Below are 12143 nucleotides of genomic sequence, written 5' to 3' on the forward strand. Positions count from 1 at the left end.
ATGATTAAATCTGATACATTATTTTATTAAAATCAACTGAGAAGTTAATTTCCATCACACCTCTTCAGTGTACAAGGTGAAACATATTGTATTACAGAGAAAATAATGTGGAAATTAAGCATCTTTTCTTGACCAAGGGGGAGACATGCTCTCAGAGAACTGATCCGTAGCAAGGCAGTTCATTTATCCATTTGCTTGGTTTGCCAGTCCCTCCTCTGTCTTCTTCTGATAGTTTCTCTCAGACTGTTTTCTCCTGTAAACATCATCTGGAAAACAACAACCAACTGCACCTTTATTACAGTAGGCGATTTGTTGCATATTGCATTATTTAACGAAATTTAAAAGTTAATTAACTTCAGTTGCATCGAAAACTCAGTTGAAACGTTTAAAAATTTAAATTTTGATAAATGAAAAAATGATATCGATCCGATCATTGCAAAGACATCGGATTGTGTAGTTCCATCACTCAAGACAAACGCTCCAAATAAACGTAGAAATGTTTTATGGTAATTAGAAAAGCGGAACGGTACACATTCAAATTTATACCTGACGTGCTTTTACTAAAAGAAGCAAGTGCTTTATGTTGACTTACAGAAAGTCTCCTTCCCGATCCTCACATTGATCATAATCCACTCCATCACTCCTCCCAGAACGAAAAATAGTGGCAGAAATCTGTACGTACCAAAGCGACGCTTTCCCGGAACTAAGCTGAGTACATATCTAATTCTTTGACTGTTCAGAAGCATTTTCTATTTTTAATACACTTCAAGAAACTCTGAATCTTAAGTCGAGACAGGAACCGTAAATAATAAACACTGAAAACACTCGTTAAGCCATTTTAGTGGGTAGGCTGAACACCATGCAAAACTTCCATTGCTATGGCAGACAAATTCAGTTTGAATCAATCTGCAGCTAAAAAAACTATTCCCCAGAACGCGTGCCCTCTACCACTAACATCACCACCACCACGAAGAAAACGCTTTCTTTCACTTCCTAACAAACTAGTAGAAGTAGGTACGGAAACTCTACGGGGACAAACATCCCTTTTTCTCCTTTGTTATTGAATTCGATGATTACCATAAACACCAACATGTTATGTTAAAAATGTTCATCGTTACCCTTCTGCAATGAAATTATATAAATTGTTTTTTCAGCACGTTTTAATTAAAAAAGAAAATGTTAGAAAATGTTCAACATTTTACTTTAAAACTTGTACTCATGATCAAGTTCCTCTTTTTAGTGGAGTTTACTGCTGGATGTTTTTTTTTTTTATCTGAAACTCCTCACATTTATTGGCAGCCCTTTCTCTTCGTTGTTCATCATAGGTAACTAGCACTGAAACAAATTTGTCAAATACAATATCACAATAGTATATACTCTAGTGCAGTTTTTCTCAACCTGCGGCCTTCAATATCCGACCCCTTTTTAATAAATTAGATTTGCAGTCGATTCCTTCGATAAAAAAAAATAGGTAGAACTCGCAGCTCCAATAAGAGTGTGTCACGTAAACCCACTTTTGAATAGATTTGCTGGTGATCTGATTAATTTTCATTCATCTTTAATTTCATTAAAGTGCTGCACGTAGGCTATAACGTCCTGAGTCCTGAGCTTTGTCACCAGTTGGCTGGGTATCATGGAATTGAATGCTGAGCTGTAGTCCACAAACAACAGGGAGTGGTAAATTGTTCGTTTCGGAGTGAGGTTTGTCATGTATGGTGTTTTTACTTTGTGTGTTTCGTTTCTTTGTTGTTCCTTAGGTTAATTGTTATAAAAGAAGAACTTTTGGATGGACCTGTTTCACAAGCGCTTTATTTTTCTCTGTAGGTATGTTGCTTTTTTTTTATTTTTCAATAATCAGTGCACATGTGAAAAAACCTTTTCTATTGTGTTATAATAATAATAATAATTGCTTACACCTATATAGCACTTTTCTGGACACTCCACTCAAAGTGCTTTACAGGTAATGGGGACTCCCCTCCACCACTACCAATGTGCAGCATCCACCTGGATGATGCGACAGCAGCCATAGTGTGCCAGAACGCTCAACACACTTCAGCTATTAGTGGGGAGGAGAGCAGGGTAATGAAGCCAATTCATAGAGGGGGATTATTAGGAGACCATGATTGGTAAGGGCCAATGGGAAATATGGCCAGGATGCCGGGGTTACACCCCTACTCTTTTCGAGAAACGCCCTGGGATTTTTAATGACCACAGAGAGTCAGGACCTTGGTTTTACATCTCATCCGAAGGACGGCACCTGTTTACAGTATAGTGTCCCCATCACTATACTGGGGCATTAGGACCCACATGGACCGCAGGGTGAGCGCCCCCTGCTGGCCCTACTAACACCTCTTCCAGCAGCAACCTTAGTTTTGCCCAGGAGGTCTCCCATCCAGGTACTGACCAGGCTCACACCTTCTTAGCTTCAGTGGGTTGCCAGTTGTGAGTTGCAGGGTGATATGGCTGCTGGCATAATTAGTGTTAGTGAATAGTTCTATGTCTGGAGTTGTATCTGTAATTAATACTTTTTTTACTGTATGTATTGGTTCTCTTTGTCCCACCCTTGAGTGCTCTCCTGGTTAATCGTTATAAAAGAAGAACCTTTGGATGGACCTGTTTCAGATGCACTTTATTATACTCTGTAGCGCTCTCCTGCTGGTCGAGGTAACTCATTTACACTTCAACACAACGCAGAGCTAGGACAGTGATTGTGGCGGTTTTGTGTCTGCTACACTAGTTTGTATAAAATAAGAAAGAAAAATGAATCAGTTTGTTGTAAGGGGTTAAAAACGACAAACAGACAATACAGACAATGAAACGTGCAAACAGAAGAAAAGAGTTGGGGCATCAGCGATGAGGAAAGGAAAGTACTGGAAGAATGAAGGAGCAAATTTGCCTTGATTGATAAGAGATTTGCAGCCTTTCTGTTTGCTTTGTAATACAATTAATGGCGCTTGCAAAATGTACAATTTAAAAAGATATTTTGATACTACTCGCAAAAGTTTTGGCCAGCAATACCCACCTGATTCAAGTGACAGGTCTCTCAAGATAAGTAATCTAGAAAAAGCTGCTATTGCTGAGCAGAAAATCATGCAAGCTACTTTAAAAGTGTCCCAAGCGGTGATGCTAGCCACGTTCAAAATTTCATGGCTACTCGCTAAACATGGCAAACTATTCAGTAATGGTGAACTAGTAAAGAACTGTTTTCTTGAATCACAATGTCACTTTGAGGACTTGAGCAACAACAGAGAGAGATAATTCACAGGATAAAAAGTTTACAGCTAAGCAATGACACAGTTACGCGATGAATTGCAGAAATGTCTGAGAACCTGACAGCACAGCTAAAGGCTAAAGTAGCTGCTGCTTCTGCTCTAAGTTTAGCTGCAGACGAATCTGTGGATATATACATGTGAGAGACCTTCATCTGGAATCTCAACTTCGTTGTGCAGTCACACAATTAGAGCCCAACTATGTGGGTTTGGTCTCAGTATTAAGTATCCCATTAATGTGAGTACTATACTGTCAGAGTTAAGAATGTTAAGAACATATATAAGAAAATCCAGGGATTAACTGCAGTGTACTTCAGTAGTAAATGTAGAGGTTGGAAAAGTTATGGTGTAGTACACAAGGTTTCTTGAGAAATAGGATGTTTCGAACGGAAGTCCTTCATCAGCTGTGCATGCAAAGTGCTTCTGAAGTTGCACAGCTGATGAAGCACTTCCATCTGAAACATTCTATTTCTCAAGAAACCTTGTGTACTACACCATAACTTCCAACCTCTCTCTATGTATATATACATGATTAATAGCTATTATGGATGCAGATAAGGTAGGCCTAGTTGTGATTAATACAGTTGCAAGAAAACGTTTGTGAACCCTTTTGGGTTCTGGATTGGGTTCTGGATTTCTGCATTAATTACTCATAAAAATGTGGTATGATCTTCAACTAAGTCACAACAATAGACAAACACAATCCACTTAAACACACAAACAATTGTACTTCTTCTTGTCACTACTGAACACATCGTTTAAACATTCACAGTCTAGGTTGGAAAAAGTATGTGAACCTCTAGGCTAGACTTCTCCAAAAGCTAACTGGAGTCAGGTGTTCCAATCAATGAGATGAGATTGGAGGTGGGTTGGAGGTGCCCTGCCCTATAAAAAAGGCACACAAAGGTTGGTTACTGATAGAGTTTGCTCTTCTCAAGAAAGAGCTGTTCATATGATCCATGCCCTGATTGAAAGAAATGTCAGAGGACCTTAGAAGAAGAATTGTAGAGATGCATAAAGCTAGAAAAGGCTATGAAAGCATGTCTAAAGGCCTGGGTGTTCATCAGTCCACAGTAAGACAAATTGTCTACCAATGTCTACCAATGAACCCTAGGGTAACAGCAAAGGACCTGCAGAAATCTCTTGAACTTGCCAAAGTCTCTGTTCATGTGTCCATTATAAGAAAAACACTGAACAAGAATGGTGTTAGTGGAAGAACACCACTTCTCTCCAAAAAAAAACATTGCTGCACGTCTCAAGTTTGCAAAAGACCACCTGTATGTTCCACAATGCTTCTGGGACAATGTTCTGTGAATGGATGAGACAAAAGTTGAACTCTTTGGCAGAAACACGCAACCCTGTGTTTGGAGGGAAAAAAAGCACTGCACACCAACACCAAAACCTCATCCCAACCGTGAAGCATGGTGGAGGGAGCATCATGGTTTGGGGCTGCTTTGCTGCCTCAGGGCCTGGACAGCTTGCCCTGAGGCACAGAGGGAACAATGAATTCAAAATTGTATCAAGCAATTTTACAGGAGAATCTCAAGGTCTCCTGAAGCCTAATAGAAGTTGGGTGATGCAACAAGACAATAACCCGAAACACAGGAGTAAGTCAACATCAGAAGCAGAAGACAAGTCGTGTTCTGAAATGGCCAAGTCAGACTCCAGACTTCAACCCAATTTAAATGCTGTGGCATGACCTGAAGAGAGCTGTTCACGCAAGGAATCCCAGAAATATCAATGAACTGAAACAGGTTTGTAAAGAGGAATGGTCTAAAATTCCTCCTAACTATTGTGCAACTAGAGGAAATGTTTGGTGGAGGTTATTGCTGCTAAAGGAGGTTCTACCAGTTACTAAATTCAAGGGTTCACATACTTTTTCCAGCCTGGACTGTGAATGTTTTTAAATGATGTGTTCAATATTGAGAAATACAATTGTTTGTGTGTTATTAGTTTAAGTAGATTGTGTTTGTCTATTGTGACTTAGTTGAAGAGCAGACCACATTTAAATGAGTAATTAATGCAGAAATCCAGGGAATTCCAAAGGGTTCACAAACTTTGTTTTTGCAACTGTATATGTGGCCCGTGAGACTTGCTTTTAGCCACGGTTGATAAAAAAGGTTGAGAACCACTGTTCTAGTGGCTAACAAACCTTGTCCTACAAAGCTGCAGTCTAGCAGGTCTTGTAGGTCTCCCTTAAATCATAATATGTAATTAATATATATATATAAATAATAAGCTTCTCAAAATGCTTTACAGAATGACAATAATAAAAAACAACACAAGATATGCACAATGAGCGTAGATGGGGGGGGGACTGAATACAGTAGGAGCAGAGGGGTAAAAAACATAACCAGTTAAGTAAAAGCTCTTCTAAAGAAGAAGGTTTTGAGTCTAGATTTGAAGGAGTTTAGAGAAGATGACTCTGTGATATCCTTGGGGATAGAGTTCCACAGCTTTGAGGCATAACAGGAGAAGTCCCTGTCACCCATAGACTGTAGACAGGCTTGGGGGACAGATAGGAGTGAGGGGACCAGAGAAGTGAAGGCTGCGAGGTGAGGAGTAGGACAATAGTAGCTCAGACAGGTGCTGAGGTGCTGTGTTATACAGAGCTTTATAGGTGAGCAGGAGGATTTTTGAAGTCGACTCAAAACTTGGCAGGAAGCCAGTGCAAGGACTCTCTCAGAAACACCACTTAAATCTGCCAAGAGAGACAAGGTTACAGCGATTAGTGAGTTAAGAATTGAACCATCTGAGAGCAGTGCAAGGAACTCCAAACACAACTACTTGCTCGTCTTAAGACTGTTTGGAGTTTCTTATACTGCTCTCAAATGGTTCAAGTCTTACCTCACTAATCCATGACTAATTAACAGTGTCGAAAGCAGCACTGATATCAAGAAGAAAAATGATAGAAAGAGAACCAGAATCAGATGCTATTAGAAGATCATTAGTTACTTTGACCAGGGCAGTTTCTGTGCTGTGAAGTTGTCTGAAGCCAGATTGGAGGGGTTTGAAAAGGTTCATTGCAATGAGGTGTTTAAGTGAATTGTAATAGCATGGTCTCTAGAATTTTCGGTTCCGGCTGAGAGAGAATGCTGGCGCGTTTGGCTGCCGTTCCTCTCGCCTGTTTTCATTTTTGTCTACTTTTTATTTACTTTTTTCTTTTTTTTCCCTCTGCCATGCTTGTTTTTTATTTAATTTTTGGCTGCTCCACTTTGCAATCTACAAACGGGACTTCCACTTCCAGTATGACTGCTGCTTCTACTGCCGAATACTTCCTGATGGAATTGTGCTACGAACACGCTTCTAAGGTAAACCTCGCTGCAACTACTGCAACTGAAACAGAATTATTTCCTGGTAAAAACCACAATTACTGCCGTAATATTGGAATCCTGCGACCAATGCGTTACATTATTCGCAGCACGGGACGCCATTTTTTTCCTTCATCGCCCTGTGGAGTCTCTATCCCTGCCTCTCGGCGCAAGGACATCCCGCAACGGCGCCAACCTAAAAATGTACTTTCTCTGCCGTGCCTGGAACCCACTCCGCTGCCCCCTGGCTCCCCGAGACTGGCCAGATCAGCACTGCTGAACACCACCTCTGCGAACATTAAGGCTCTTCCCGTATGTGACTTTATTACAGAAATAAAATTGACTTTTTGTGCTTTACCGAAACCTGGCACAGACAAAATGATGATCTCCTGTTCAACCAGTTTGTCCCTCCTGCGTGTGGGTTGTTTGACCTCCCTCATCTTTCAGGCAGAGATGGGGACATTATTGTTAGCTATACAGTAATCTTCTTTACAATTCAAGTCCCTGTTACTGTACATCTTATCTCTTTTGAATGTCTTGTTTTAAATGTCTCTATTCCCCACTCTACATCATTGCCACAGTTTATAGACCACCTAAAGCTAATGAAACCTTTTTAGGGGAGTTTGCCGATTTACTTTCATTTTTATGCCTCAGATTTAAGAGGATCCTTATTCTTGGGGACTTTAATATACATATTGCCTCATGGTCTTCCAGTTTGGCTAAGGATTTTCTAGCTCTGTTGGGATGCTTTTTGATCATCAATTTGTAAAGACTTGGAACTCATGTGAGTTTTGATAAATTCATCAGCTTAAATGGCTGGTGCTTGTTTCACTTTCAAATGCTCTGTGTAGTTTAAGTGAGCAATTCACTTGAAGTGTTCAAAATAAATTTGTTTCAAGTGTAGAGAAAATATGGGACAGTGTCTCTTCTGGACTAGAGATGATCACCCTGAGTCTACATGGTAATATCTGTTGCTAATGCAGCTATTTTATTGCACAGAGTTGTGGAGTGATGGAGCCTGCTGTTCACTAAATCTTCACAAAGAAAATGGATTACATTTTGGCATCTATTACCTTTTTCAGTCCTGGTCCTAAAGAGTCAGTGGCATTATTTGGTTTTCTATTCAGCTGAGTTCTGAATGCCATAATTGTGTAAATAAGTTAATTAAGGGTTACTTAACATGCTTTCTTGATCTCAGCTCATTGTCTAATAAAGAATGCAGGACTGGGTATGCAGATCCATGGCCTTTTTACAGAGTCTGAAGTTTAGACTTAACAATATAATTATTGCTGTATCAAAATCAAATCAATTGATTTTATGATAGTTGTATTCTGTTCACCTACATTTTAGATGGGCTGTAAAAATTAATTATTTTTTTAGCTGAGTTTATAAACACCTCACATAATCTGTAATAACAAGAAGTCAAGAGACAGAATTTTCTCTTTAAAGCCTTTTATGAAATGTTTATTCCATGTTTAGTACAACATACTAAGCATTTTGACCAAACACTAACCAGATAAGAAATTTAACATCAATACAAAACAAAAAATAAAAGAATGCTGTTGGGGGGGGGGCAAAAACATGAAAACCAAGCTTATTTTGTCATCTTTAAAAAAATCAAACCAAACAGTTTTAATAATGTACAATATAATATTACTGCTTTTCGTGACCCATATATCTCATATAGAGCTGTTAGATGGAGACATTTAGACAGAATTGCCTAAACATTTTGCAGGTTATAATTTTGGCGGATGTTTAAAGTGTCTCGTAGCATCAGGTCCCGGAGACGCCAAAGGGCGTCTGCCATTGTAGTGTGGGCCCCCTTACTCTTCAGCCAGTGTGAGGGGAGACGGCTTTCCTGCTCTTTCGTCAAGTGTACGTCTTTCCTCCGAGCTGAGGGAACAGCATACATTATATTAAGCAGTCCAGCTGAATACTGAATACCATGTGGTATTCATTTCATGACCACGCTTATTATCCATGATAGGAGTTCTAACAGTTTGCATCTATATAGCACTGTTATTGCAAAAAGCATCACCTGCACTTTACACATAGGAGGGGACCCACTTACCCATTAGAGCTAGGCCTAATCAGAATACTACTCTTATGAACTGTATTGTCATTCCTTGTTCACCAAGAACTTGAAATACTTGTTGACAAAGTACTTAGAACCCTGGTTTAACACCCAAACCAAAGGACTCCTATGGCAGTGTCTCATTTTCATACAGGTGTAAAAATTCAGGTCCAGTGGAAGGAGCACAAACTCCTCTAGCAATACCACTTACAGCAGCAATCTGGTGTAGGTACCAGCCTGGTTTAGCTTCTGAGACATGACCACATCTGTTAACAAGGTAATAATCTGCTGTGTGTTGTAGGTATTCCATTAAGTTGCTAATGTATTTAATACTAATAATCTAAACAACAAAATATACCAGTGGCAGTTCTGTCATATATTTATAATAGTATAAAGAAAGTCAGTATTTGAATTCACAAAGCTATTCAATGATCTCATGTCAAATGGTGCCTGTTTAAAGATAACAATAATCTAATGATAATGATAATGAATCTAGGATTTAAAAGTGAAACAAAAAGCTAAAATATTTAACAAACATTTTATTTTGTGTGCGGTTTAGTCTTACATGAACTTCATCTCCAAGTGGGAACATGCAATTACATGTGCTCTTACCTGTAAGAGTGTGGTCCCATCTGCTCACAGTGCCAGACTCGGCACTGAGCCCCTCAATGTACTTCAGATAGGCCTCAGAGTGCAGCAGGCGCTGTGTCTTTGGAGGTGGAGCCACAAACATGGGAGTTGAAGGCTGCTGCAGAGCCGGTTGTCCTGGCTGACCCTGCCCTGGGTATGGAGGGGGTGCCTGCTGGCCCTGCCCGTGAATTCCCATCTGAAACAGTCAAATAAGCAGTGAGACCTTAAGCCTAAAATGTAGTTGGCTCCTCATGATTTTAGGATAAGAGTATTTGAGAGAAAGAGAACCATAAAATTATTTCCTGAAGTGTAAGACTTCAGTAAGGAAACATTTTCACAAATGAAAGAACATATGTCTGTGACACATGATCTTGTGCTTTTTCAAATAAATGCATTAGCTGTTCTTTAAAAAGATTTGATCATGGAGTTCCAACAGATAAAGTCTTTCGTAAAGCTCATTACCTGCAACGTAAAAAAAACTTGAGCTTTTTGTTTTGCTGTATACAAGATGCTTCCACATTACACTTAATGACCACAAAGTGCATATTCCTGTAGAAGGCTCCACAGCCGAAAAGTTGTGTTCTCTTTCTTCTTTTTTTCAGCATGGAATAAACCTATTACTTGTTCCTATTCCTGTAGAGGAATGTTTGACGCAAGATCTCTCTTGCGTCTTGATCTCTCTTCGCTTCCTACACTGGCTATGTCCCTGACCTCTACAAGCGATATATTGATGACTGCGTCGGTGCCAACACATGCTCCAATGATCAGCTTGAGTTCTTCCTGCACCATTTCACCAACTTCCACCCGTCCCTCAAATATACGGTTAACATATCTTCCACTACTCTTCTGTTTCTAGACATCAACTTCTCCATAAACTACCCCCGACTCTCCACTTCGGTTTATTACAAACCCACGGATTCACACAGCTATCTCTTGTATAGCTCATTTCACCCCAAACACGACGACTATGCAGCGATGACATCGACTTCGAGAACCAAGCCCTCAAAATGTACTCCTTTTTCATCAACAGAGGATACCCCAGCAGTGTTATTGACAGGGCCCTTGCCCGAGCCAAAAACACCCCTCGGACCATCAACCCAATCAGGAACACCCGCCGTAACAACCGCATTCCTTTGGTGCTTCCCTACCACCCTAACACACTTCCTATCCCCAGGACTATTAACCACAACTTTTCCATCCTACAGGATGATCCCTCCATTGGGGCCCTCTTTTCTGACCGCCCCATCATCTCATATCGCCGATCACCTAATCTGCGCAACCTTCTTGTTCACAGCTCCCTTGACCGCCCTCAGCAGCCATCCACACCAGGTACTTTCCTTTGCAACAGAGCTCGCTGTATCACCTGCAAGTACACATCCAACACCACACTCATTCAAGGCCCCTCAGGACAATTCCGGATCACCCAGATGGCATCTTGTACCTCCAGCAACCTTATTTACTATATCTCTTGCAGTAGATGCCCAGTTTCTCTCTACATTGGAGAAACAGGAAGGAGACTTGGAGACTGCTTCAGAGAACACGTCAGGGCTATGAAGATTAAAGATCTCTCCAAGCCCATTGTTTCTCATTTCAAATCTGACAGCCACGACCACTCTAATCTCTCCGTCTGTGTTCTCAAAGATGGTTTTCCGAACTCGTACATCAGAAAGACTACCGAAACCAAACTTATCCTGCAGCTAGGATCACACCTCCCCCTTCTCTTAACGACAGACTACTATTCTACTAAATTTTCTCCATTCATTGAAGTTTCAATTCACACCTCTCGACACCTATTCTGACTTCACACCTCTTGATTGGCCTCTCTTTCTGTCCCCTGCTCCCGCCTCTCACCCCTCCTCCCTCCCAGCCTTTGTTCTCCCACTACATTACCTTTGCCTACTGCCTTGTCTCTCTCACACCTGAAGAAGGCTCCATGGCCGAAACGTTGTTTTCTCTCTTCTTTTTTTCAGCATGGAATAAACCTGTTACTTGTTCCTTTGCAGCCTACGCATGCTGACGCAGCTACCCACCTGAACTACTATTCCTGTAGAGTACAATGGTGCCTTCACATGCTCCACAGTGAAGTACTTTTAATATAAAATGTAGTCTGCACCCATTTTCACACTCAAAAAGGTCATTGTTTGAGGACCCCATTCTCCACCTTGCAGACCCTCTTTGTCATTCAAGGATGCCAAGCGGCTCCACATCAACCACAGAGAGAAATCTTGCGTCAAACATGTACTCCAAACACATGGATGCTTAGTTGGTTGGTAATCTGCGAACCGTGCAACTAGTGCCTCCTATTTGTGAAACATCTCCTACCCCAAACAAGAATTCATGCACTGACTATGAGGCCCCATACATAATACTGTGAACCTTACCCCTGCCTGGGGTAGCTCCTTTTGGCTGTACTTGGTATGGAAGATGCTATTTACTGTTGCATCAGGAAATACTTTCAAAGTGGGTCTTGGAAGGTGGGCCAATCTCTTAAACACCCACGTACCAGGATACCCTCCTAGACAACCTTTTCATGGTCTTATTCATGGCATGGCAGACCATATAATTCTGAAGTCTGAAATCCCCTCAATATCCAAAGTGCATCTTTGTGGGCTTTCCAGTAACACATTCCAGTATGAGAGTCACCAATCCTCCCAGACTTTAGAAGTCTATAGATCTTGGCAGGCATCAGTGCCTATCTCCACAAAAGCAGTTGAGCAGCTGTCCGTACCCACAATGTCAAGGCTCTGGGCCCTGTGTCATTTTGTGCCATTAAAGTCTTGGTAGCAAGCAGGCTCCAAGGCCATCAGCATGAACATTGTATATCCAGAAAAACAGTGCTATGTCATTGACACTTCTCCT

The 12143-nt window shown here is 40.8% G+C and overlaps 2 protein-coding genes across 7 annotated transcripts in view; both read right to left on the bottom strand.

Annotated features, from left to right (window-relative positions):
- Window positions 1–980, bottom strand: uqcc5 (ubiquinol-cytochrome c reductase complex assembly factor 5). Its single transcript, XM_088916999.1, has 2 exons — window positions 593–980; window positions 1–266 (listed from the first exon to the last, which is right to left on the bottom strand). Exons 1-2 carry the CDS (start codon window positions 744–746, stop codon window positions 184–186), a joined length of 237 nt encoding a protein of 78 aa, XP_088773125.1. The 5' UTR covers window positions 747–980; the 3' UTR covers window positions 1–183.
- Window positions 981–8015: 7035 nt separating this feature from the next.
- The window catches only part of pbrm1 (polybromo 1), a 30156-nt gene continuing 26028 nt past the window's right edge, over window positions 8016–12143 (bottom strand). For 5 of the 6 annotated variants that reach the window (XM_088917652.1, XM_088917649.1, XM_088917650.1 and 2 more), the window contains 2 exons: window positions 9267–9480; window positions 8016–8473 (listed from right to left, as the gene is read on the bottom strand). In XM_088917652.1, coding sequence (XP_088773778.1) covers window positions 8301–8473; window positions 9267–9480 — 387 coding nt within the window. In that variant the 3' untranslated portion in view covers window positions 8016–8300. The remainder of the gene's footprint in view (window positions 8474–9266; window positions 9481–12143) is intronic. The other variant, XM_088917653.1, reaches the window with a different exon arrangement.

Source organism: Atractosteus spatula, chromosome 5 (genome assembly GCF_055471065.1).
Source record: "Atractosteus spatula isolate fAtrSpa1 chromosome 5, fAtrSpa1.hap1, whole genome shotgun sequence".
Taxonomy (NCBI): Eukaryota; Metazoa; Chordata; class Actinopteri; order Semionotiformes; family Lepisosteidae; genus Atractosteus; species Atractosteus spatula.

What these genes read in the sequence shown, in the direction of transcription:
- uqcc5 (XM_088916999.1), bottom strand. Translation starts at nt 746, where the DNA reads ATGCTTCTGAACAGTCAAAGAATTAGATATGTACTCAGCTTAGTTCCG. An exon ending in GATCGGGAAGGAGACTTTCT is followed by an intron (nt 267 to 592) that starts GTAAGTCAACAT and finishes GTTGTTTTCCAG; the next exon opens with ATGATGTTTACAGGAGAAAA.